Source organism: Heliangelus exortis, chromosome 4, assembly GCF_036169615.1.
Source record: "Heliangelus exortis chromosome 4, bHelExo1.hap1, whole genome shotgun sequence".
Classification (NCBI taxonomy): Eukaryota; Metazoa; Chordata; class Aves; order Apodiformes; family Trochilidae; genus Heliangelus; species Heliangelus exortis.
Genome location: NC_092425.1, coordinates 28,484,965 through 28,512,101, shown reverse-complemented (window position 1 = coordinate 28,512,101; position 27,137 = coordinate 28,484,965). Strand labels below are relative to the sequence as shown.

At 36.2% G+C, this 27,137-nt stretch overlaps 1 protein-coding gene across 3 annotated transcripts in view; it reads right to left on the bottom strand.

The window, feature by feature from the left end:
* Positions 1 to 6,519: 6,519 nt before the first annotated feature.
* The window catches only part of GABRA2 (gamma-aminobutyric acid type A receptor subunit alpha2), a 61,819-nt gene continuing 41,201 nt past the window's right edge, over positions 6,520 to 27,137 (bottom strand). For all 3 annotated transcript variants that reach the window (XM_071743628.1, XM_071743627.1, XM_071743626.1), the window contains 5 exons: positions 24,867 to 24,949; positions 22,285 to 22,428; positions 21,335 to 21,487; positions 14,477 to 14,679; positions 6,520 to 13,642 (listed from right to left, as the gene is read on the bottom strand). In XM_071743628.1, coding sequence (XP_071599729.1) covers positions 13,334 to 13,642; positions 14,477 to 14,679; positions 21,335 to 21,487; positions 22,285 to 22,428; positions 24,867 to 24,949 — 892 coding nt within the window. In that variant the 3' untranslated portion in view covers positions 6,520 to 13,333. The remainder of the gene's footprint in view (positions 13,643 to 14,476; positions 14,680 to 21,334; positions 21,488 to 22,284; positions 22,429 to 24,866; positions 24,950 to 27,137) is intronic.

Below are 27,137 nucleotides of genomic sequence, written 5' to 3'. Positions count from 1 at the left end.
TACAACCCAGAGTCTGTCTGATACTGCAAGGAATGGAAACTGTTGTTTTAAGGAGAAATGAGACATCAGCATATGAGGTAAGGAACAGGGAAATAGCAATGGGTTGCCTATTGTGCTGAGTGTTGTGGTCATGGAAGAGATCAGGCTAATTTTTCCTGAAATCCCTTAATGTAGGAGATAAATATCTGCAGAATTAGCAAAAATACTGGCAGAAGTACTGGTACTGTTCTGCTGCATGCAGCTGATTCTTGAAAGGATGCAGTCCTTGATGCCACACTTGGACATGTGATGTTACACACACAGATTGTCCCTGGAGTTCAATGTATCTGTAAAAATAAATTAAGTTATTCCTCTCTCTAGCAGGATACAGGCCATGGAATTCAGACTGCAAGCTCGGCTTCTGTGGCTGGCTAAGCAAGCGGGGTATGGGTGCATGATGCTGAACATAAAGAAACTCAGTGGTTAAAAGAAGCTGCCCATAGACTGGAAATTTGGAATTTACCAAAAGGCTAAATTACAAATAAAATTTTATGCTAGCAATAAGATGGATGACAAACCCTAGAACCAAAAGGAGCTTCACACCTTGCAGTAATTAGGCCAGGATTTCACCCAAGGCTTCAAACAGCAACAGAGCAAGCAAACCTGGAAGATGTGGATTTATGCTAAGTCTTTATCTCACTTCCAGATGCTCCTTCCCACTCTTTCCTTTTGGAAGGAATTCCTTGCCCTATGTTTTAGTTCAACTGGTGGAATCAAGGAGCTAATCTGGTCAAAATAAATACATAAATTAATAGATAGCTAAATAAATAGCTTAATAGATTCATAAATAAACATAGCATTAAGCATGATTATAAGTAGCACTGTTTCAACATTTAGTAGTGTTATATCTTTCCAGTTTAAGAAACTTCTTCATTGACGTAACAGTTTGGTCCAAGAGGAATTACCTGTTCTGCTTTGGATGTTTTAAAATGTGATCCAAGCAACAGTTTTTCATTATTCACAAACTGTAGCATAACATAATTGCCATAAAGCTGTAGCTTAGGCCCATATCATATAAAGAACATTTCTCTAATAATGCATGGTTCATTAAAATCAGGTATAGCTCACATTCCTTGTTCAGTGTGCATCAGGTTTTTTTGTTGGAATACATTTTACCATGATGTATACTCATGACTTGCTTAAAATCACAAACTTGCATAACAAAATCTAGGCTACATCATATTTATAAAGTATGACTTGCTTTTAGTGAAATGCTCATGGATCTACATTGAATTACAGCTGTAACAGAGTATATTAAATCCTGTTTTGAGAGCAAATTGATATTGCATCTGCTTTGTTCGTGGTGTGATGTGTGGTCAGAAAGCAGGCACTAACCAGAGACTATAGAAGGCTAGCAATTCAGCCAGGTTTGGCAAAATAGCAAGGTGCTTGTATTAACTCAGTCTGTACTGAACTCAATCCCTTAGCTTCAGTCACCCTAAATGCTCCCCTTATATCAAGCTCCTCATTTTCTAAAGGAGAAAGCAAATTACTGGCTAGACTATAATGATACTGGCTAGACTATAATTTGTGTTTGTTCCCATACTGAAATGGACTATATTCCCTCTGTTTTGAACACCCATTTCTTTCTGCGTGTTAGAATTTGAAAATTGAAATATAACTATGCATACTTGCTCTTACATGGACACACGTAAGCTTTTCTACCTTTGTTTTTTTGAGGGACTGGTTTGGTTTTGTTTTAATCAATACTATTCATAATTTTCCTACCTTGTAATTCACCAAGATCCAAATTCTGAGCTTTTCAGATTAGTTAGGTCACTCGAAGGGCAACAGAAAGGAGAACAACTCATATACTGCCTCAGACTCAATTGTAAAGCTTCCTATCTTAGGAAGTTTGATAAATCAATTTCTCAATATATCTACAGGGTCCTTTTTAAAATGGTAACTATTTATTTCATTTTTAAAATTGATTTATAGTCAAGTCAATCCATTTCTAGAGTCAGAGGGCTATTGCTGCAGTTTCTAACTTGTTAACACTTTCTTTATATAGCCTGTGTTGGTAATGAGATCTGAAGAAAACCTGGCTACTGTTCTTAGAGATTCAGAGTGTGAATGTGAAGAGGAGAGGCGAGCATTAATTTGCAGTCATGTGTTATAGGGAATGGCACTGTTGGTATTAGGTTGCCCCATAGTCCACTGAAAAAGGAGTCTTTGGTGGAGTTGTGTAATCCAAGTGGCAAAAATTACTCCTCTGAATCCAAGACCTCTTCAGAGCTGAAAATGGCCTATCCTGGGGACCTGTACTGTTCAGATTTAACACAGAACTTGGAGTTGATAAATTCCAAGGCAGAAAGCCAAGAACACATTGACAGTGAAGGAAATAACATCAAACATAGAGCTTGTTTAATTTTGTGCCATGAGAGAAAGTGATCTGCTTGGATCCTTAGAAAGCAACTTAATACCTGAAAGTTCATTCTTCCCTCCAGCACCATCTTTGTCAGCTTTTGCACTGAATGCAACAACAGAGACTCAACAACATCTTTGGGCAACCTGTCCAGTGCTCAATCACTCTCACATTAAGACAAGTTTTTCGTGTGTTTAGGTGGAATATTCTTCATATCAATTTATGCCTTTTGCCCCTTCTCCTTTCACCAGATATTACTGAGAAAAGCCTGGTCTCATCTTGACTCCCTCAGATAATGATGCACATGGGCAAAACAACACCTGAGCTTTCTTTTTTCCAAATTGAATAGACCCAGCTCCCTAAGCATTTCCTCATCTCAAAATCTCCAGGCCTTCAGTCATCTAAGTTGCACTTCACAGGACTTGCTTCAGCATGGTCATGTCTCTCTTGTACTCCAGGGGAGCCCAGGACTGAACCCACTACTCCAGAGGTGGTATCACCAGTGCAGAGCAGCAGCAAGACCTACAAGTGCATTGACCACCATGCACAGCCCTCAGTAAAAGCAGCTGAGCTCTGTAATGCAGCATGGAGCATGGTTTGCCTTTAAATTCCTATCACTGTCATGTCTGCAAATACTGACCCCTTCAGTGTCAGGTGGCTGTCACAGAAAATCAAAGCAGAAAGGCATTTCGAAGGTAAATGTGTTCCTCTAAAGGGTTTAACAGCAATATGCCAAGCCACAACTTTGAGGAATTTTCAGTGCTAGTTCTGACTATCTCAAAATTTGGACAATTGACTTGGGGAGGGAGTAAGGCAAGGAGTGCAGCACCTAAAGGACTCTGCACAAACCAGAAATCCTCATAAAACTCAGTCACATTATTTGCACTTGCCACTCATGTCAAGTATTAGCAAAAAATGATGCTAGTCTTGGAAAGTGGCAGAGGCACTGCCTTCCTTCCTCCTAATTAATTTATCCTAGGGTGCCACAGAAATCGAAAACAGTGTTACTTTCAATATATTTAAATTTTTATGAATATTCATCTTTCACTTTTGTTATGGCTCTTATCCACCACAAGTGCAAATCACAATTGTTCTAAGTGGCCTCAGTGCTGTATCTAGTTAAACGTATCTCTTCTCCCATATGGTTTGTCAACTCTGCAAATATTACTCAGGCTCCATGTTTACTTCTTATCTGTAAATAAAGCATTCAACATAATTCTCTGACAAAGTAAAATAGGCTCTTTGGGACTTTACTATCAAGACTAGATTAAGTGAGGTGTACCCATGAAGAAACCCAAAAAACAAAACCAAAACCCAAACAAATCCCTTCACACCACTTTTGAGCTATCACAAAACGATCCAGAAAAAAGCTAGGCCCATAGCAGACAGGCAATGGCCCTCACTCAACCTGCACCTATCTGCAGATGAAGTGTACATCACACAGACACAGTTAGAGACATGCTGTAAATAGCAATTTGACCCAAAGAACATAAGGGAACTTCCATTTAGATTTTTTGGGTTTTTTTAATCCTCATGTGTTGAATTTCCTTCAAATCCAGGAGGCTGGGATGATAGTTAGAAGGCGGCTGTATTCTCTGACAAATATTCCAACACCAAGTCATAGATTTGTTGATACTTTTGACACTCAGACTGTACAAGCCTGAAATTCAGGATTAACCACCTAATACAAATTGACCTAGAAGCAAAACAATATTTTGAACTTTTACAAGGTGTGCCACAGAGCTTGTTAAAAGGCCCTAGCTATGGGCCACAAGGAACCAGAGGATTTACAGGTGTGTTTCTGCACTGAAGGCCCTTACTGATGCAGACACCTAAGGCACCAATCTAACTGCTGTAGCCTGTCCTGCCAGCTGCTGCCAGAAAACAAAGCACAAGCAGGATCTGTGACATCTTACCTTGGGACCATGGCTGCAATTACCCATCCCTGCTGTTACAGGTTCCCATCTTCCTGTAGGGAGGTGCTGGCACCGAAGCATGGAGCTTTTATAGGCCAAAAGGCTGTGTAAGCAACATGGGGCCCTTTCCCCAAGGGAAGAGCACACTGGCTGAGCACTGCCGGCAAATCCTCCATACATTTTCAGCACCTACTAAGGGAGGAGGAATCCTGCTTCTGCAGCGCTGCTCATGCAAGAGGCTCCGAGGCTGGCAGGGCAGGCATTTGGCTCTGAAGCCACACACATTGTTCCAGCACAGAGCTGTGCCACTGCTTCAGCTGAGGGTTGCAGGGACCTGATCTGTAGCACTCTGTAGTCAAGCACCTACAAGCATTTGAAATTAAAAGATTAAGTCCATCAGATTTTATAACACTTACCTCATGCAGTCAATGAGGGATTTCCTCACCTGATACAGTATCTTAGTATCACTTCAATACCTGAAAATCTGCTGTGGGAAAGCAAGTGCAAAATCACCCAGTTTGATTATGTGAGGATGTGCAATTTCATGGCTCTTCTACTGCATCTTGCTAATTGACAGAAGTAATTTTCAATAACTTAAAGGGGCTCACAAGGAAGCTGGGGCAGGACTTTTTGCATTGGTGTGTAGTGAGGGGACAAGGGGCAATGGTTTAAAACTTCAAGAGCGGAGATTTAGGTTAGACATTAGGAAGAAATTCCCGTGAGGGTGGTGAGAGACTGGCACAGGTTGCCCAAGCAAGTTGTGGCTGCCCCCTCCCTGGAAGTGTTCAAGGCCAGGTTGGATGGGGCCTTGAGCAACCTGGTCTGGTGGGAGGTGACCCTGCCCGTGGCAGTGGGGTTGGGGCTATCTATATGATCTCTAAGGTCCCTTCCAACCCAAACCATTCTATGGCTCTATGAAGACTATCATCATACACATGCAAAGAATATTGTTCTGATTCACAGAGACAGCTAGAGTTTGTTATCTACCATTCCAAATATTTCATTTTGGGTATGAGCAAGTAGGATCTAAGCAGTGATCTCACTAAAAAAGTCAGGCTTGAGAGAAGCTTGGGCCTACATATATATATACATATACATATATAGATAGATAGATAGTTAGATAGATAGATAGATAGATAGATATTAACATTTGGCTATAGTCAAACTGCTTAGGGCTATAGCTTGGACTATTTGCATAGGGACAACCACCTCAGAAATCCAGGCACAATTTGTAACATGGGAAATTCCAATCAGACACAAAGAAATGTTTTTATTCCATGTGGGTGGTGATGGGAGCAAGAATCCAGGGAGGCTGTGTGACCTCCATCTCTGGAGATGCTCAAAACTTGACCGGACAAGGCTTCACACAACTTTATGTACTGTGATTGTGCTTTGAGCAGGGGATTGGACAGGATGACCTTGAGAGACCCTTTCAAATGTAAATTATTACAACTGTACTATATTTATCTATTTGCAACATAGATTGGTCACACATTGTCCTGACATTCCCAGGTATTCTGGGAGAGCATTGCATAGCCCAGCTCTGATACAAGGACCACCAAATCCCCTCTGCTAAGCAGAATTATTCCCATCATCCATGAAGAACACTTATGTGCTTGTCATATGAAGCTGCAGCCATACAGAAAAAGAGAGGCCAGTCCCTGAAATATTTATAGCATTTCCACTGAAAGTAACTCAGAGAGTTCATTTTAAAACAAACAAAAAAACCAAAAAACAAAAACCAAAACCAAACCCACATTCTATTAACTGTATGGACATTTGGGGTTGTTTCTAAGTCAGCTTTGCTATCCCACTGATGAACCTAGCTGTCTAGTATGTTTCTTAGGTTCCACATCAACTGGTGGTAAGTGTATACCCTGCAGCAATGTTTTATAATCCTCTGAGAACATGAAACATTGCCATGCCTCACATGAATACATGAGACCTTTCTCATTATATAAATAGAAAACCTTGTTAAACTCTCACTAAGATAAGGAGTATTTTCTTTCCAATGTATTGTTTGCTTCCTTTGGGAAATTCTGTCCTTAATGAAAAATCACCTTAATAGAGGCTGCAATGGGTTGTCTAAAAAAAATCAAACAAAACCAAAAACTCATACACAAATCCTGAGGGAATAGCCATGAGGAGAATTAAACATTTGTGCTGTCAAAGCATTAAAAACAAAAATACCAAGTGTGCTATATTTAAATTAACTTTAATAAGAAGTACAAAAAGATAATGTTAAGCAATATTTTGCATGTGGTTAATAAATATTCTTCAACAGCAAGCAGTGACACATTCAAACATAAACCCATTTTAAAAAAGTAACAACTTTTTCCAATTAAAACAAGGTCACAAATTACAGAATAGTATCATCCTCTTTAATTATTTATAACTATGAAACCTACAAAATAAGTGAACTGTCACCCAGAAGATTTTATTACGTTGATGTTCAAGGTTAAGTATACTTACATTTATCATGCAGTTTCTTACTGTGCATATTTGATTGGTGTTTAATTTTCTTCAAAATAATTTGTTCCATTCTTCCCTTTTCCTTATTTCTTTTTAATATACTGGAAGCATCTATTTTCAAACTCCTATACATTTTCATGCCTAAGTGACCCACTAAAGTAGATTTGCCATCCAGTTCATATATGCTCTCTGACTCCAGCCTAGCTGAAAAATCACTAACAATATCTGCATCAGACTCCACATTATTTTTACTATATTTTTTTAAAACCAAGTATAACAAGATTGAGTATAATCACCTCCATTAAAACTAAAGTGCCTTCAAACATTTCCAAAGAAGTGACCATTTGGAGGGGAGAGGGCAAAGGGGTGCTGTTCAGGAACCGATTTTTTGACAGTTTATAGATACAGTGCATATTGTACATATGTATTCTAATAGATGTAAAGTACTACATTGCATTCCGTGCTAATGCTAAGCTATATTAGCCTATAAACTGATAGATTCAGCCAAAATGAACATCTAATAAAGAATACCAAAAGCAGTTGATCAAAGCAATATCTTGTTCCATTCTGTTTCATCCATCTTCAACAGCATAGATAGATGGATGGAGTACTGGAAAACAAACAGAACACTTCAACCTGTTGAAGCTCACCTCTTTGAATATCAGATGAACGAAAGCACTAAGTGCCCTCATTAAAAACCTTGAATGCATAAAGACATGCTCCAGGCCACCTGGTTGAGTGAAGTATTCACAACTTTATATAAGGAATTAAGATTTCAAAGCAAAATATAATTTCTAAATCATCCAACAATAAAAATATATTAATATATATTTATGTAGACAACAACACTATAGAAAGAGTATACATCATCTTGCATATTTTAAAACTTCCTCCAAATACTTTCTTGTGATTGTTATCACCTACTCCTGAATCATAGCTCTTTCACAATATTCTTAAAAGGCCTGAATATATAACAGGGATGCAACAAACAAGCAGCTCTGTATTTCAGTGTGGTTAGCTCTTCTTTTAAGGGCTTCTTTTCAAGGGTTAAAAAACTAAGCACCCCTATCCAGAGGAGAGCCCAGGTGTATTCCCTTTCTGTAAAAAAATCTTTACACACTTCAGTAATGTAGATGAATATCCTGAGGATCCCAATCTCTTTTATTTTAAATTCAGTGCAAATTCTGCCCTAATCTGTCAGAGATATCAAGCCCTCAAAGTTTAGATTTCCCAGTAAGGTGTAATCACAGACTCCAAAAACATGAGTTCAAGAATTCACCTAGAGAAATCTGAATCTAGAAAATTAAAGGGTTTAAAGTAGAGGAAAACAAACTTTTTCTGTGATTAAAATCTGCCATTCACTGAAACAAACTTTTGAGCCTAATTTAGCTTCTAGTACTAAGTGCTTCAGTGATCCTCAGAAAGCTGATACTAACAATTGGATTCAGAACAGAAATAAAAGTTCTGGTTCTTAGAGAACTTGAGTTATCTACAGAAATGAGACAAAGGAGGTTGCCTTGTCTAAAAAAAAAAGTCAAAAGAAGGTAATGCTAAAAGGGATATAACTTAAAGCTATATTGCAAACTGACAGCGTTGTAGTAAAGGGTACACTGTCACAGGGAAGTGTAAGCAAAGCATCTGGCGAAAGGAATTCCTAAACTTAAGAACCACTTTCTTAAGAACTACTCACTTTACTGGAGACTGAAGACTGAGCTAGCTTTCATATAAATTCACTTAATTGCTTTAATGTTTCAGAGTCTTTAAGAAAAAAAAATATATGTGACATCAAATTATGATTAACTCTGGGATGCATTTAGACATCTTTATTTTTATCATGCTCTGTGTTTTATATGCACTTAGACATTTTTATGTTTATCATGATCTGTGTTTTTAAGTGAATCTATTGAACTTTCTTGGCTTCTTTTAAAATATTTTCTTCGTCTGCTTTAAAACTCATTGCACTGCTTTCTAAATTTTAGCATTAAGTCTACATGTAATCGGGCATAGACAGATGATAGTTTCATATCCATACTGAAATAATCTTCTATGCATATTTGTTAGGAACGGAAATATCCAGAGGCATAGACTTAATCTATTTTGTGAAAGGCCAATGGCAAAAATTTTTTAACCACTAAGCTTTCAGAATAGGAATGAGAGGCATGGAGGATGGATGCTGACTATCTGTGCTTAAGTGAAATCCACACTCCTTAAGAAAACAAAACCTAGAATTAAAAAAGTTCTTAATTACTGAAGCTTCTTTTCCCTCTCTATTCAAGATGTTCCATATGGCAAAAATCATACAACATTGCACGGTTTTCACCAAGCAGTCAGCAAAAGCCTCTCAGTTTCAAAGGCACAACTCACATCCCTTAAAATCAGCAGAATTATACAAGGCGTATATTGATTTCATATACTCTGTAAGTTATTTTCCCACTACTCAAATATGATAATGAAGGATAATAATTAAAGCTGAGACAAAAATACACATTACTCCCTTCAGTGGCTTCTTCCTCGATCATCTCACAATCCACTGACAGTAACAAAGCCATTTGCTCCTTCCCTTTCCCTCATCCTCACATCCCTTCCTCCTCCCAGCCACTTCTGATTGCTTTCAGGAAGACAGTTTATGATCACCCCGCTTCTAGAAAGTCTGACCACCACATCCATTATCTATATTATCTGGGAAGAGAAGGTGATTCAATAAGGCTTGTGTCTGGTGTTTAGTGAAGCCCTTGCACACTCTCTCCTGTGGCTATACAGACAGATTAGCTCCTTAATTTAGCATAATATACAGTGGTATGAGTACTCTGCTAAGGTAATGCTCTTATCTCAGAACATCTACCATAATAATTGTTTTTAAAGATGCTCAGCAATACTGCAGGTACAAGTTACTTTACCCAGACACAGAAGGTGAAGGTAATTTCACTGGCTACAACATAATTGAGGAGTTTGGAAGCCACTCTTAAAAGCAATCTGTTAAGAAGTCTCCAGCAGGCAGCCCTGGCTGATGAACCCTGCTGATCTCTGTATTATTCAAGCTGATTTATAAATTACTGTTAAATTACTGACCACACGCATCCAGAAGTACATGCCCCAGCAAGAAACTGGAAAAATATTTCATTAAACTCCTTCAGAATTATGGTAGTTGCAGTCCAAGTCTACCACAGAGTTGCATCATTGTGTTTATTGTATTAATTTCTTAAGCTAAGTACTGATAAGACACTAAGAATAATGGGAAAAATAAATTAGATTAACATGTCAGCCCAAAATTTCACTGATAGGTGTGCAAGTCTTTGATAGAAAAGTGATTTGCACTTGCTTACTTGTGCAAGATTTTCTCAATGTAGCTAAAACTTCTACATATATAGCACATATATCTGTGAGACCAGCTTAAAAAACCCCAGAGTCAAATTCTTTATCACTAAATTAAAAGAAGGTCTAACTTGTATTCTGGTGTTCCCTTGCCTTCACATACATGCTTATATTCCAATTCACTTATCCAGTTGTTAGTCTTATCAATTTGCAACTTACGTGTAGCCAGTCCAGTCACTATGAACTTTTCAGCAGTGAAACAACAGAGCAGACTCCTTCCTGCCACAGAAGGAGTTTGCTTTCATACAGACCAACTGAACTAAATGTAAAAGTGAAATTTTTCTGGGGTTTATGCACTCAAAAGCCTTGCTGACGCCCACAATAACTGCACACAAATATTTAAAATTTATTCTTTTTCACTGTGGTAATTTAAAAGATATGCCTGTTTTTTCTATATTAGTGTGTGACAAATGTATCTTTAGCATGGGATAAACACCTGTTTTTTGACTGACTGCCTAAACATAATGCAAGCCTAGAGAAAATGGTCAGTGAAGGAAAAAATAATTGTAGCAATAAAAGCAGCAGCAGCAGCAAAGGTGACTAACATGAGACAGCATCAGGTTTTTTATGCAAACTGAAGACAGACATTTTGCATGCAACTCTGAATTACACAGATATTATCTTCCAGAGAAGTCTTGTTGGAGAAGACTGGTACTGTTAATAACCTTTGAGGGGTCCTATTCTTTGGTAAGGATGCAAAATCCTTCCTTATCAGGTAATCCAACATGCCTCTGAGCACACTCATGTTTGTACTGGGGAGAGTTCTTCCATACAGTGTTGTGCACAGAGCAATACACAATATTGTCTACACATCATGAAGGGTTTGGAGTGTCTGGGATATGGCCAAGGGTTAAACACAAACCTCTGTTTCTCACGCCCCAGTCCAGTGAGGTTTGGAGAGTCCCTAAATCTTGCTGATGTGAACAGAAGGTAAGAACTCCCCCTAGGTCACAGGAAGGAGACCTCAGCTACAGAAAGTATAATCAAGCTACTTTAGCTCAAGAGCAGTTTAGAATGGGCCTCCATTAACTACACTGTCAGAGCCCTTTGCCATAAACAGAGTTAAAAGTGAAGGGATTTTTCTACAATCCTAATATTTACAATTATTTGTACATATGTACATATTTATATATTTATTCATACCTGGACAATATGACTTTAAAGGGATAATTTATAATTTACAAATGAAACATTTAAAAAATGTATAATTATACCATGAAAAAAACCCTTTTTTTTTTTATTGCTTGCCTTCCAGCCTTATGCTCATAATCACACTATTGCACTCATCTCCATGTTACATGGAAGATCTATATTTACATATAAATATATAGGAAAATAAGGATATTTTTATTTTAATATTTTGAGTAAAGTGCTCATTTTTAACTACTGTTGATGAGAAAGGCTTAACCTGTCAGTTAATTAGGACTTCAAGGGAAACACACCTTGTCCATGCTTCTCCCTTTCATATATAACTTACGAAATGTCTTTATTTTACTGAAATCAACTCTTTCTTAACTATTAATTCTATTCATAATATGCATTTGTGACCTTGGCATCTATACTGTCACACAAAGTACAAAACAGAATCACATTAAGAGCAAAAAAAAAGCAAGAAAACAAAACAGCAAATGAAAGCAGTGTTTCTCTTGGTTGTTTTTAGCACATTTCCATGTCTTAAGATACTTTTTTATTTGATTTTAGAAATATTTGTACAACTTTGTTAAACTTTGAACATACCTATTTTATGCACTATACTCAAGTACTGTACAAAACTGCAATAAATGACACTATACGACTACATATGTCTCTACTAAAAGACATCATCATAAAGGTGTATCTTTTTTTTAAAGGTCAACTAATAACTGCTAATGTATAGGTGAATCAAAGTATTTTTGATTGGCCAAGTATACTAAAATCTAAATACAGTACACAATTATTAATTATGTCATGATTTACCAGGCCTTTAGGGGCATAAAGAATCTTTGCAAAGGCTCAGATGAAAAACAGTTTTACGGATCAGTATTAAATGTTCATATAAAATTGCAAATGGCAGCTCCAATTTTGTTATATTAGTGGATATGAAATACAGTTGATACCTACTGATGATGCATGACCTTTTATTAAAAAAATAACATTCAAATCTTAGCAAAACCATTTCTAGTATACAAAGTTGTTGTAAAGGTATGTCAGCGAAATGTAAAGTTGCAATTTACAAAAGCAGCAGTCAGTTTATAATATGGTCAATTTCCTGAACTGAAATCATAGTTCTTGTTTCCCTTGAAAACAATGCTTTCTGGGACAGATACAGGTAAATATTTTAATGGCAGTTTTTAGGAAAAAGAATGCAAGGAAAAAGAGTGTATTATATCACTGGTATACTTAACCCTGAAAACTTTGAGTGCTTTTATGAACCTAATAATCCAATTAAGAATAAAATCAAAAAGCAAAAAAGAAAATCCAATTATGCTGAACCAGACAACCTGGTTTAGCAACACTGAACAGTGAAAAGAATCAGTTTCACCAGTGGAAGTTGGCTGATACTGGAAATTTGATTAACAGTTGCTTTTCCCTGAAATCAATTAGAAGAGTTTAATAACAACTTCACACAGGACAGAAGTAAGAAACTTGTGGCTTTTGCCATTTAGCAGTCTTTACTACCTCTTCAGCCTAACTAGTATCCAGAATGTTTGTGAACAGTAAAACTGTATGACCTCTGTACTCTGTTATGTACATGGGTACTGCTATTGTATGAAACAATTACACCTTTTTAAAAAAATCACTTTTTTAAATGACAATTTCTTTCATTAAAGAAGAATCAGTTACTTTGTAGAAAAATATTTTAACTTTAAATTAAAAAAATACTGTTCCTAAATAATTATGTAAGATTATATCTTCATTGTATGGAGAGAATATAATTCTGTATATTTGAACCCTAGTTTAACAGAACTCCCCTGGGTTTAACTTTTTAAGAGCTGGCTGTATTTGCCATGGGTGCTATCTGTTTACAGATCCATGAATTAATGCTGTGTCCCTCCTTCAGAGATACACAGATAAGACATTTATATACACTCTGTACATAATGGTTCACAGATTAGCAGTTATTAGTCGTACTGTACAACCTATCTGATTAGAATGATGCTTTAAGTAAGTCCTCAGTGCAATTCAGCTTCTAGGTCGATGGCGCAAAGCCAAGTAATACAGGCTCCCTGTTTAAATAGGTAGCCCAATACACTAAATTAAAAGTACCAAATAAGACTGGAAACACTATTCTAGACATTCTGTCAATTTTGCTAACACTGTTGAATGTCTTCTTTGCTTCCTGTGGCTTTGCTTCTGGTTTTGCCTTGTTGGGTTCTGCAGTTGTAGCACTCTTGGAGATGGTTGGTAGCACTGAGTCCTTGGTAATATTTGGAGCATAGTTGGCTACAGCCACTGCATAGGCATTGTTTTTCTTAATGACAGATGCTTTTTCTTTTTTCTATTGAAAGACATCATGAAGTTAAAAATTTAATGTGTATTTGCCAGAAAAGACTTAATAAAACATCATTTTAAATGCATGTTAACATTTAAAAATTTAAAAGCTTGTTAACATTTGTTGTTATTATAATTTTAAACTGTAAAGCTTGACACAAATTCATGTGTATGACCAGTTCATTTTGCTAATGAAATAAGAAATTCTAGCAGGCTACAACATTTTCATGCTTTCACACCTACACTACTATTAATGCCACAAAATTAAGGCATGACTGTATTTCTGTATACTCAGAGCATCAATACATCACAGGAGAAGACATGCTCAGAACTGAATAACTCCTATTTAAATTAGTTTAAAAATTAGTGTTTACATATCATTACGGATAAGTTTGCGAATACTGAAATGTTCAAAACTTCAACATATTGTGATTAAGTTTTTTTATATGTGAGCATTCAGTTATTATTATGCATTCTTTCTGTAATATTTTTCATATTTCCAACTCACCTGGACTGAACAATGAAAAAGTGAACTACCTAATTTATTGGGATTCAATTTTCTGAATAAACAGATAAACAGTTTTATCTGAGCAGTCAAGAAACAAGTCAGGCAGTTCCCAAAATAGATACTAAACTAAACTAAATTTGGACTACTGAAACCCAGTGAGATTAGCTACATCAGGGCAGATATATTTTTGTTCAGGAGAGAAAATGCATCGACATTCTCTATGATTTAAAGCACCATGTGTTATTTTTTAATATAGCAAATTTCATCAAAGGTATATATTACATCTGGCTTTCTGGAATTGACTGGAAATTGGACTTTTTCCTTAGGACTTACCTTATCATTGACTACACTTTTTCCATCCCAGGCCCATCCTCGTTTTGTGAAATAATTTACAGTTGCAAATTCAATTAATGCAGAGAACACAAATGCATAACAAACTGCAATAAACCAATCCATAGCTGTTGCATATGCTACTTTGGGGAGCGAATTTCGAGCACTGATGCTCAGTGTTGTCATTGTTAACACAGTTGTTACTCCTGCAAGGGAACAAAAAACAGAACATCAATAATTTTACTTGGATCTTGAATTTTAAGTAAAAAATACAAACCAAAAATTACTATGATTTGCTTGTGAAAAATCTGGTTATCTAAGTTAGTACATCTGGAGTTTCATTTGAAGTATTTTAGTTCAATTTTAGTGTCTGAAGATTTTACTCACAGGAGATAGACATGGTTTTAGTTTAATTTTTAGCAATCAGGACAGGTAAGGGACAAAGATGATTCCTTAATGGATTCATAATATTTTGTAACACTACAGTAATGATGATTACAATGTTCATGCTTGGTGGCTGGCCTCACTTCAGTGGCTGCAGGTCTGACATCTTTGCTGACAATATCACATACCTTGACCTTTCTTACTAGAAAAAGTGATTTTTTTTTAATTATTTTTAATTTTTGGCAGTAGTTATCTCACTAACTATCCAGTAACAGAGTTCAAGACATAGACAGGTTACATTTGCATTGAGGTAACATGGATTTTTTCAAGAATAACATATTGATTTGAAATGCCAGATTATTCTAACTTGTGTATTATGTGTCAGATTTGATAACCCATGAAGACTGTTCTTTCACTATGGCTGTTACTGAAAGTACTTAAAAATGTTTTTTACATCGTGAAGTTCCAGTGGGGAGCCAGGTATTATACTCCAAAAATCAGAAAAAAAAAATACATGGGAGTAAAGAAAGAAAAGAATGATTTTCTGAATCAGCTTTAGCAAGCAGAAACCTGCAGCCACAAAAAGAGTCTTCGTTCCTTAAGTAAAAGAGTTCTCCCACCTCAGGCTGAATCACTCTTAGACAAACTAAGCTATTCCCTTTGTGGCACACCATTAACTACGTCTCCAGAATGCAAAGCAACCCAAAGTGATATACTGAGCACAGATCAGCAAACCTACACTCCATCGTCACAGGCAAAGGAGATGCCATGGCAGAAATATTAGAGACAGGACATCACAGCTTCAGTGACTACACACTCAAAACTGCTGTGAGAGGGCTCCCAAGAGTAAGCCACCCTCCCTAAGCCAGACCTCCCCTGCCAGCAGCCTCTCACCTGGGTCCTGCAGCACTGACCTAGCTCAAATTTTTCTTCTGCTACAAGAGGAGCATTTTTAAGCACTGTGTGAGAGGAAAAAGAGGCAGCAATTACACCCACTCAGACCTCTTCAGGCTTTGCAATTTCCACCCCTCCTGTAAAATATCTCCATCTCTGAGGGTGCTACAAAAGATTACAAAGCAAACCTAAGAGGACTCAGCCTCAGTGCTAATCTCCCTTGATGCTCTTCCAAAGGCCTTTCCCTGTGCAGCAAGGAAAACACGGCACAGAAACGTCCTGCTGAGTCACACAGCAGCCAGACACCTTAGCAAACAGAATTCTCTAATAGCTATTTTCCAGCCTTTGTAAATTAAGGAAATGGATCTGGTCTGGAATGAGCCATGATACTGTTGGGATCTACCAGCAGATGAAGAGAAAGCAGCTACCATACTATGTTGCATGAAAATCTGGAGACAATACATTTTGTAAAGAACTTATTCTGTCCTAACACTTCTACAGCATATGACTTAATTATTTTCAGCACCTCAGGGAAAAGGTAGTGTATCTTACACTTAAAATTATCACATCCAAATTTTTAAAGTGGTCCTGAGCTGTAGATAAATCATTTTAATTACAGAGAAGTATCAATAAAGTGATACCTTCTCAGAAATAAGATGGCCTTATACTGTAAATATATATATATAAACTATATATATAACTATATATACATATATATATATAGTTGCTAAGGTTCTCTTCTGTTTTAAGTCCTACCTTTCTGAATAGGATAATCTTCTGGAAGCCCCACTGACTTCTTCAGGAATCTAATTCAGGATTAACTGTTGACTTTCTCTAGTTTTAGTGAAAACATCATTAATTTACATCTTGTATTCTGCTACCAACTGACAATTTCTCTAAGTTCAGCAAGCCACACCACCTTGTGACCCAAATGCTAATCAAACAGGACATTGCCAGACAATTGCCAATGCACTTTTATTTATTCCCTCAGTCTATAAATTCAGTGATGTTCAAGCTACTGAACATATTTAACCTGAATTGAATAGCAAAACACAGGGTGGCAAATGCAATCTGTGATACCTGTCAATTTAGCAATCTCTTGTAGTTTGACACTTGCTACTCTTCTTCAGTCAAAAAGTAGATGACTTTGCACATATACTTAATGGGAAAAATCAGTATCATCAAGTCTTCTTAGTGAAAAAGGACTCAATGCAAAAAAAAACCCAACAAACCCTGCCTCCTTGTCACTGATAAATTACAAAAAGTTATAAACATGAAGGAATATGATCAACTTGTAAATAAAACCACATTTATTTCAAAAGACTTATTTAAATCCCCACAAAAACCTATACAGTGACCAGATCAAAAACATTTCTCACTGAATTAACAGTAGATTGTTCCCCTGCAATGAGGTAGTCAACCTATTAGAGGAAAACAAGCTTCTTCTCTATGTCATCTACAACTCTGAACAGCCTAAATAATTTAACAGGCTATATAAAGACTGCATGACATCCCACTGTGATGTAGAAAGATCACAGTATATATGCAGGTCAAGAACTATCTTGTATAGCCTAGCGCCCAGAAGATGTGGCACTGAACGAGGGCCAGGAAATGAATATGTATCGTCTTGAAAGAGACCACAAACAGGTCATTTGTTTGTCCTTAAAAAAGATCAAGAATTAAACTGCTGACATTTCCCTCATCTGAAAAGGTCCAAGAATTTCATACTTGACAGTAAATAGACCCCAACATCATTACAACTTTTATTCTCAGCAATGCATGCCTATGAATGGTAAATATCTCCTGGTACTACAGGTTTGTCCATCCAAGTCAAGACTGAAGCTATTTGATTACCTGGACTTTTTTTTTTATGATGCTGCTTTTTGAAAGACCATACTGTTTCTTTTTTACTTACACAATATATAGGTGTTACTTGAGAACACAATAAGGGAGCATAAATTGGTTCTGCTTAAACACTGAGAGGCTAAGTCTGAGCAACCACAGATAGAGAGACTGCAGAAAGTAGCCCCAGTGGTCTGTCTACTCTTCTAACTACAAGAACAACACAAAAGGCCAGAAAACTTCTTAACCAGCACGGGAAGCCCAGGGCCATAACATCACCTATTTCAAGAAAAGCTGCACTCAGTTAAGCTACCTATACATATCATGAAGTCAGTGTTCATGTTGCTTCACTCTACCAAAATCAAGTAACAGAGTTCCTCACTGACCAGCAGCCAAAGAAACTCCCAGAGATGAACAGCAAGAGCTATTTGCCCCAATTCCAGTTAAACCGGCGTCTCATTATGTCACTATAAGAACATGAGCTGGGGTCTTGGCATCCCACTGAGCTGAGAGGACACAATTTGTTCACAGCCAGCTCAGTCTCTAACTGAGGGCTAGTTCTCCAACTATGTTTCCCATGTAAAAATATCCAAAGAAAATATCTGAATTTTAGTTAGGTTCCCCTTTCTGTAGTTGCATAATTAAAAAGTCTGTCTATTTCAGGTCTAAATGGCTTTTTGGTTCATAAATTAATTAATATTAAAAGATAAAAGATATACCAAGAACAAGCAAAACAATAGGGTTAGGAATGCAGTGTAAGACTAAAATGACCACAGAGAACAGAGTCCTCACAAAAAATTACAGCTATGTGAATTTAGTTTTGCATCTTGGACAATGCACTAAAAATAATTACTATTAATTTTTGCTCATGTCTGCTTCAGATATCCAAGAAAATATATTTAGCTATATTCATTTTAACATCTTCACTCTTACTGAGTTAAAATGAGTTAAAGTTATCTATGAGTTAAAAAAACATAGCTAACTTTAACACTAAGAAACTATTTCTGATTTCTGTTGCCTGCTTCTAATGCTGCTATTCAAACGTGGGATGTTTCTAAATGTTACGACCTATTAAAAATTTAACAGGAATTCAATAAGCTGCACAAGATTAGTTTCGCTAATATTGTTGACACTAAATGTGTAACAATAAACACATCACTAGATGAAACAGATTGTAATCTTTCTTTAAAGGAAGCCATTATGAACCAGGCTTATTCCCTTTTGTTAAAAATGCAGTAATATGTTTTTCAAATTTATCTGCTAGAGAAAACACATTCAAGATGTATTTAATTAATGATGATAAAATTTTCTTATTTCAATAATTTGAGGTAAAGTTGAAACGTTATGCCATAATTCATTTGGGATAACTTAGGTCAACAATATTAAATAGATGCCATAATAGAAAAGGATTAAAGAGCTCAAATATAAAAGCAGCTTTATTATATCAAGCCCTTAATGTTAACCTAGAACTCGAAACTATGTTGTGAGAGAACAGAAAAGGGAAAGGAAAGTAACTTCTTTCAAATATGAAATAATAAATGCTAAGTGGTGCTTTGGATAACCAGGAGTTTCTTTGAAAGGAACAGTTCTCCTTCAGTCAGTCTTCTCCAGGATTTGGCATTTCTCAAGAAGGTACTTGAAATAAATTTCTCACTGATTCTGAAAAACACTTTATCAAAACTAACACTTGCTACTTAATCATATTTTTTATATTTAAAGATTTATTATATATGTATGTAGCAAGTGACTACTCCATATAAGAACTAAAAATGAAGTGTGATTAATAAAAACGTAAAATTAAATCTCCTACAGTGTTTATATTCCCTGCTGGAAGTTGCTTGCTTTATTACCTTAGCTGTAGTATGGGCTCCATGTGTCACTGGCTGGGGATTACCTGCAAGTACCACCCCGTTGAAACCCTGAAAGTATCTGCCCAGCTCTTAATAGTCAATTCAGTAACAGATTAAGTCAGGATGAGCCAAAAAACAGTAAGAAGCAACAAATAAACTTTGTATCAAACTGTGGCTAACTTCACTTTTTTTTGTGACAGATTTAGGCTGGAGATCAGAGGGTATCAGAAATCCCAGTGACAACTGCTGCCAGCAGGTACAGAGCAAGACTGAGATTCACCTGGGGCTACATGCTTAGAGAGGCCATTGGCAGCTTAAGATAAAAATATCATCTAGAGTGTAAAAAAAATTGTTAAAAAATAATTCCTGAGGTGAAATCCAACCTGATGCAGAATACTAAGCCTAAGGTGCAAGTGCTGCATGCAGGTGCTGGGCTGCTCCAGCAGGCAGACCCTGGACAAGGCTCATTCCCCTGGGTTCCCCGTGCCAATCTGTGCTGGCCTGGAGGGGACAGAGCCCTAAGTGGTGCATGAGATGCACATCTGTGGCAGAAATAAAATACTAGTATAAAAAGTGCTGTCTTCTTGAGATACACATTGTGCTTTCTTTAGGAAAAAAAAAGAACAAAACCCAAACCAAAATAATTAAAAAATTAATAAGAAACAACCAAAGGAATACAACATTCCAGAAGAATCATCCTAGTGCCTTGTTACTCATGATACAGTGACAGAAAATGCCTTCTAGGAAAAGGAGATGAGACAAAATTTTGGACAAATTAATTGCTGTATATGTGTATTGCCTGATGTATAGAAGGAGGCTACAGAAAAGGGCAAAGACAGAGATACAGAAACATTTGACAGTGTTCCTGTAAAGATGGGAAACAGGAAAGTGCATTTTCATAGGTCGAAATGGACAAATACACAGAAGATTTTAAAGAAAGGAAAAAAATCTGCCTGATAACTGCCTGGAGAAACATGGAGGAATTCTGGCCCCACTAAAACTACTGAATCATTTCATCTGGCTTCAGTAAGACTCATACTCAAACCTGCAATTTTCATGATGCTTTGTGTGGCATTTTCTCTACCAGGAGAAACAGTAAGTGCTTTGTTGTGCATCTTAATATCCATCTAAGTTTGCCCTATTTTTTGAAGAGAGCATGGTGTTTACTGATGACTAATCACATGGCTTTATGATGGCTGATTCTATACAAACACTACTTTCTTTTTTCTTGTGCTGGTTTCTTTCTCTTTAAAAGCAAACAAATTAAAAGAACTTCAAATTATGCAAATAAGACATTTGCTGTTTTGTTTTAATAAAGAGAGCAAAACCTTAATGTAAGAAAAACACCATTATTTTTTGCTGTTGAAGCTCTTCGTTGCCCTACAGTACATTCCAATTAGAATTAATGAGAAAGATTTGCCAAGATACCCAAAATAGGGTTTCTTTTAAAGAACTGCAGCTTGCAAAGTTTAACACATTCAAATCATTCAACAAATTAAAATTGAATTTGCTTAATTTACAAGTATATGTAGAAATTTATTAATCTAAAATGTATCGAAACATTTGGATATAGGTAAGATGTTTCATAAAATAACCTAAATTTATTTTTTAATTAGAAACATTCACATCTTCATCCATTCTGTAAAAACTTTTATTCTTGAAAGAACTGAGGATATATAGACTCTTCTCTTGTATGGGCTGATTTCCAAGAGCTTTGTGATTCATGGGAGATCTGTGAGCTGCAGTTGAAAGCTGTTCAGACTAGGAATAAAATCACATCCTACAAACACACTAACTTGAATGAAAAAGGCATTTACCAAGTGGACTTCAGAAATGCTTCCTCACAGCTTCAGCTGTTGCAAACAAAGCCAATGCTACTCAGTGTACTCACCAAAGACTGTCCTGGCAGGTACAGATTCTCTGTTCAGCCAGAATGACACTTGAGAGAGAATGACAGTCATGATACAGGGGAGGTAAGTCTGAATGACAAAATAACCAATTTTTCTCTTCAAATGAAAATGAGCCGTCATTACTGTATATTCACCTAGGTTGCACGAACAACAAAAAAAAAAATACAATGTAACAAGAGGTTATAATCTTAAAAAAAAAAAAAATCAGTTTCTTTGGTAAAACAAAATTCGATACATTTATGAGAACCAAATGTGCTATGGTTAAATTGCACAGAATGCATTTTGTTGTAGAAAGCATCCTACACAACATAAGAACATTTTTGAGTACAACGACATCTTATTCCCTCTGAGCTCCAGGAAAGTTCAGTGTTGAGGAACTTCTAGGAGCTCTTGTTCACCCTGCCAGGAGCTTCTGTCCTCCAGACTTCTGCACACAAACATCTCTGCTTATGCAGAGACCTAAGGGACCCTAACAACTTAGTCTACGTTCAGAATGCAATTGAGGGGGGTTAATCACATGTAGTAATACAGTCTAGAGTCAGGTAGAATAATCCAGTATTTATGGGGAGGCCAGTAACACAGTGGAAGGAAAAAATGGTTGAAACCAGCATACTTTATCACCTAGTAGGCAAAACCTGGCATTTATCATATGATTTTAACAATTATCTTGTGTTACAATCATTAGGATTCAAGACAAAGCTCCAGATAGCACTAAAAAAATGGGGACAAGTTTCAAGTCTTTTGGTTACTTTTTAATATGAAGAAGAAGCAAAGTGCTTCAAAGTGTTACTTGTACAGTACATTAATAAACTCTACCTAACACCTCACATTTTACAAGTGTTTTTCTCTGTAGTCTTCAAACACCACCAGCAATACCTATGGTCTTCACAGCAGTGTGAGTGACTGTTTCTCCAGAACAACTTTTACTAACCTGTACTTGATTTAACTGTCTCTTTTCCAATTGTTTGGCCCAAGAGATCATACTGATTCAGTCTTGAACCATCTGGTGCCACCTGCACTGAATCTGAAGCATTGTAAGTCCAAATGTATGTCACTTCTGAAGTTGTGTATGCATCTGTGGGAAACAAGATAAAATATTTTGTCAGCTATTTCAATTCCTCAAAACTCGTAGAATTAGAAGAACTAATTCTTATTTTTTCCAAAGAAAAACCACCCTGGAAACCTAAAATTCTTTGTTAAAAATCATGATTGGTCATTTAAAATAGCTTTACTGTAGGGCAAATGCATATTGTAGTGTGGGAACAAGTACAAATTGTGACCTGATTAACCAAAATTTATGCTACTGAATTGCAAAAAACTCTTCTACACTGTAAAAAAAATTGTCAGAGATTACACATTATATGCATACTAGGACTCATGGTAAACCAGATGAAAAGAGCAACAATTTTCACAATTTAGGACCTCCAACATTTTTGAAAGTTCATTCCTATATTGTCTGACTTGCAATTGTCCTCACTCTACATTTTGGGAGTGTATCACAAGCATTTTATTATTAGCTGAAACTCCCTAAATATGGGAAGCCAGGTTCAGTGACAATACCCTCATCAAACTGGAAGTGGCTCCGTGCCTTGCCCTGTGTATGCTCTTAAATTGCTTGCCTTACCACGGTGTCTTTTTGTGGAACACACTGACATTAAGGAGGCATTCATGGTTAAGCATACATTTAGCCTAGGGTCTGTCAAAAGAAACTAGAATGGAGGCAAATCAACACTGCATTTTAGATAGCATTAATAGCTTTACAGTAAGTAAGAAAAAAAAAATCAGTACTGCAAGTTTTTCCAGTCTAATGCCCTACTACCCAAATGAAGTATGAACAGAAAAGGGTAAACCATGGAAGACATTGTGTGTTCATTTTGATTGACTGGGACAAGTACTTTTTAAGTCTTACACAACAATTGTAGAGAAGTGAAAAAGAAAAGCAACATTTCTGTTAGGCTGCAAACATTTTCATTTGAGAAACCTCTGGAGATCCTGAAAAAAGCTTCTTAATGTAACTAGCCATAAACTGAACAACTAAGAAAATCCAATGGTTGAGTAGAGTGTAGACATTTTTAACACTTCCCTTCTATATTTCCAGTTTCCCACAAGACCTTTGCTGTAACACAAACCAGCAGTACTGCCAGTTGCTGATTTGTCCCTCTCCTCCCCACACTTTGCTTGAATTTTTCATAATGATAAAAAAGGCAACCTATTAATCTGTAGCTTCTCCAATCCATTCAGTTTGGCTTTTCTATTGGGTATATAAAAAAAACTGAGACATTCCTACAGGCTGATGGCCCTCCTAGAAATGTAATACTAGCAGAATACTAGCTCTATACCACTTGCCTCAGCCAAACCAAAACTGTCAGGATTCCTCCTTATTTTCAACACTATTCAAATTCCATTCCAGAATAAAAGCTGAGAAATGCAGTAGTCTAGAAATAAGCTCTAGGTAGAGAAATAAAATGAGTGTTTGGCTAACATCTTTGGTGTTAGTTAAGCTGTATTATGTACTGTAAGCAGAATATAATATTTTGGGGATAAAAAAAGGCTCCCTGATAAAGATATTATTAAATCAAATGATCTTTTATCTTGATAGCTGATCCTCACAGTACTGGAAACACAGGTAATTAATTTACTCCAAACTCCGAGGAAAGGGAGTGTGGACAGGGTTATGGACAGAGTGTGCATAGTGCTCTGGCAATATTAATCTGCTTAATGATATCCTTAGTGGAAGTATATCACCTGCTTTGTAGCCTCTGGTGGCCTCAATTAATGTAAAATCAGCCACAGTTTAAAAGTTATTAGGCAGTTTCCTCGAAAACACCCTTCCCTTTCCTGGGCCCAGCACAGAATGTAGGCTGCAGCCAAAGGAAAAAAATAAACCTTTTAGTGTACAAAATCCAGGAAATATTAATAAGGTAATATTAATTGACAAAGAATAAGAGGAGAGGCTGTAGTATAGGTAAACAAAGTTATACTGCTGTTAAAATAATACTAGTGAAATGAAAGTCCACCTATATAACATGCAGATGTGCTGGAGTTAAATTTTATATTACAGGAAGCTTTTGTTGTTGCCTTCATTGATGAAACATGTAAAAACAAAATACCACTAACAATAAAGAGAAAACAAATGTTTTAATAGATGAAAGCAAACATTACTTGAAGTCTTTAACCTGCTTTTCATTGATACAGCACATCCATTCTACACAGGCTATGTGGACCCCTGTCTGTATTTATTGGCACGGTTTGTATGCTGGAATAAAAGTAGATCAGTGCAGTGATGAATTAGGTGCACAGTGTTTATTGTTAAATGGAGTCAAGAAAACTTTGGAACACATTAGAAAACACAAAAATGAACAGAGGAAAGAGATTTTCACATGTCAGGTTATGATGTTTTTAAAAGTACTGCCAGTACTGTAACATACCTCCCACCTAACAACTCACTGAAACAAAGCAATGCTGAGCAGTGTTAGATGTTCACTAACCAGAGACTACTTGCTATTTACTTACAGCTGCCAAATTTCAGTGGGCATGAGTGAGCATCCATAGGGAAGTCCTCCAAGTGCATTGGACATTCAGCTTGCACTGTAAGCCTACAAGGAAAAGACCGCTTTGCGTTTCAGTCAGTTAGCAGGACAAGAAAATTAATTCCACAGAAATGAACAGGGTTCATGCTGATTTAGGAGATGAAATTGGAAAGTTATATTAAACTAATTAAAATTTAAATAAGCTCTTGCTTCCTCCCTTTTATGTGTTGCTTTGGAAAGCATTGACTTATCAAATCAAAAACCTGAAAGAGCTGACCTCAAAACTACGAGGAAAGGCCATTTAAATGAAAATATAAATTATGTAACTGCAGGTTCTTAAGTACAGTCATTTTCTTCTCATACTATTCTGAGCTACATGTGTGATTATATGACTCTCAAAGGCTCATTACAAAAGCACACAATATACGGTTAATTTGTGAAAGGACTGTGCTTCATAGGTTTTTGAATATTTTTTTAAGTTTGAGTGGAAGATTTAGAAAAAAAATTGTGTTCTTTCAAAAGACTGCTGCTAATTCTTCATGTTACTTGTGATTATTTTCTTTTCATATAAGCATGACTATGTTTACAATGATTCATTTTTGCTTATTTTGTGAAATTCTCAGCATTACCTTGGTTTTAAATATGGGGATTAATACAATAAAAAATAATTTAAAACAGTCTGAACAAAGATTTTGACACATTTTCACATTATTTTTAACTGTGGGGAAAAAAACAAAAAACAATCAAACAAAAAAACCACACACAAAAACCCCCTAACTCTACTTCCCCTTCACATCCTGGAAATCTCCTGTAGGTGGAGATTTTTTTTTGGATGTTTTGGTTCCTCCTCATCCAGCCTCAAACATCAGCTATGTCCCAGTGTACTCCCAGTGGCTCAGAGTCAATGTATTCCTCACTGTTCTCCTGCCCTTCCACCCCAAAATATTGAATTTTCCAATTTTTCTGCTCTGTAGGGAAGTTTTTCTGAAGTCATGAGTCAGCAAACAGCTGGAGGAACAGGAAAGAACTGCTTGAGCCTCTGATATAAACCACTGTATTATTTTAAATAGACAAAGATGACTTTAAAATCCATACAATGAAAACAGTTTAAACTTACACTTTCAGAAGCAACATTCTTAGAAGTCATGAACTTATGAAAAAATCAAGAAATTGCTTAGTTAATTCTAGCTGACATAGCCCTCCCTAAGGTTTCTTAAAAGGTTCTTCATAGTAGTAGTTTCAAACAGTATTTCTTATTATTTTTTAACATATGATAATAATATCTTTTTGGAGGAGGAGAATTTCAGGCAATTTATACAGATATAAGTTCAAATATTAATTGGAGGGTCTCAATTTATTTCCACCAAACTTTTCTGAAGCTTTCCAACAACCACATCATTCAACATCACTGGTAGTCTACCCATCAACGCTCAGTACTATTAGACTTTGGGTGTTGTGTAGTAAATAAGGTTTAAGAGATGCTGGTACAACTGCATGGAAAAGATGCACAGACCATATTTGCTTTCCAGCTCAGACTTTGTATCTTAAACTGGGGATTTTATGTCTGCTTTCACAGCAAACTCAGCTATTAAATATCCTCAAAGAAGAATAAAGAAACTAAGTCAGGCGTTTCTGGAAATTTGAATACAAAATTTTCAATACCTCATGTAGGCAACATTATTGCAAAAAGTAATTAAAGTAATCAAATAAGAAATCAGTGTTGTAAAAATGCTGCTTATGCCTTTGCAAATAAGATGTTTATATATTTTCATAAATTATTTTCCAAGCAAATTTAATACATTTTATCAGCTACATGTTTATCTTAGCTGCTAATGATGCACAGGATGCAAAAATTAAAACTCTAAGTAAAATACTGTAATTAGATATAAAGAAGCAGTTATTAGGGAGAAAGACAGTAGTTCTTACTGGAAAGAATTTGAGGGCTTATTAATACTCTCTCTTTACAACAGGTACACTAATTGGCAAATATCATATGCTATTTTAATTGTTCCAAGATGGAAATGGTAAACTTGAAAAAAAAAAAAAAAAGAGTATGCTTAACAGTTCTTCTACAATGATTCTCATCTGGAGGTACCTGTATAAAGTACTTTTAAATGCATTATAGAGGCATGAAGACTGAGGAACATGTAGGAAAATTGATCTAGCTCAATCAGCTACCAAACTTGTAACAAAGCTGGAAACAAAACACGTATTCCTAACATTCTTTCTGCTGGCACAGAAATTAAACAAAGAA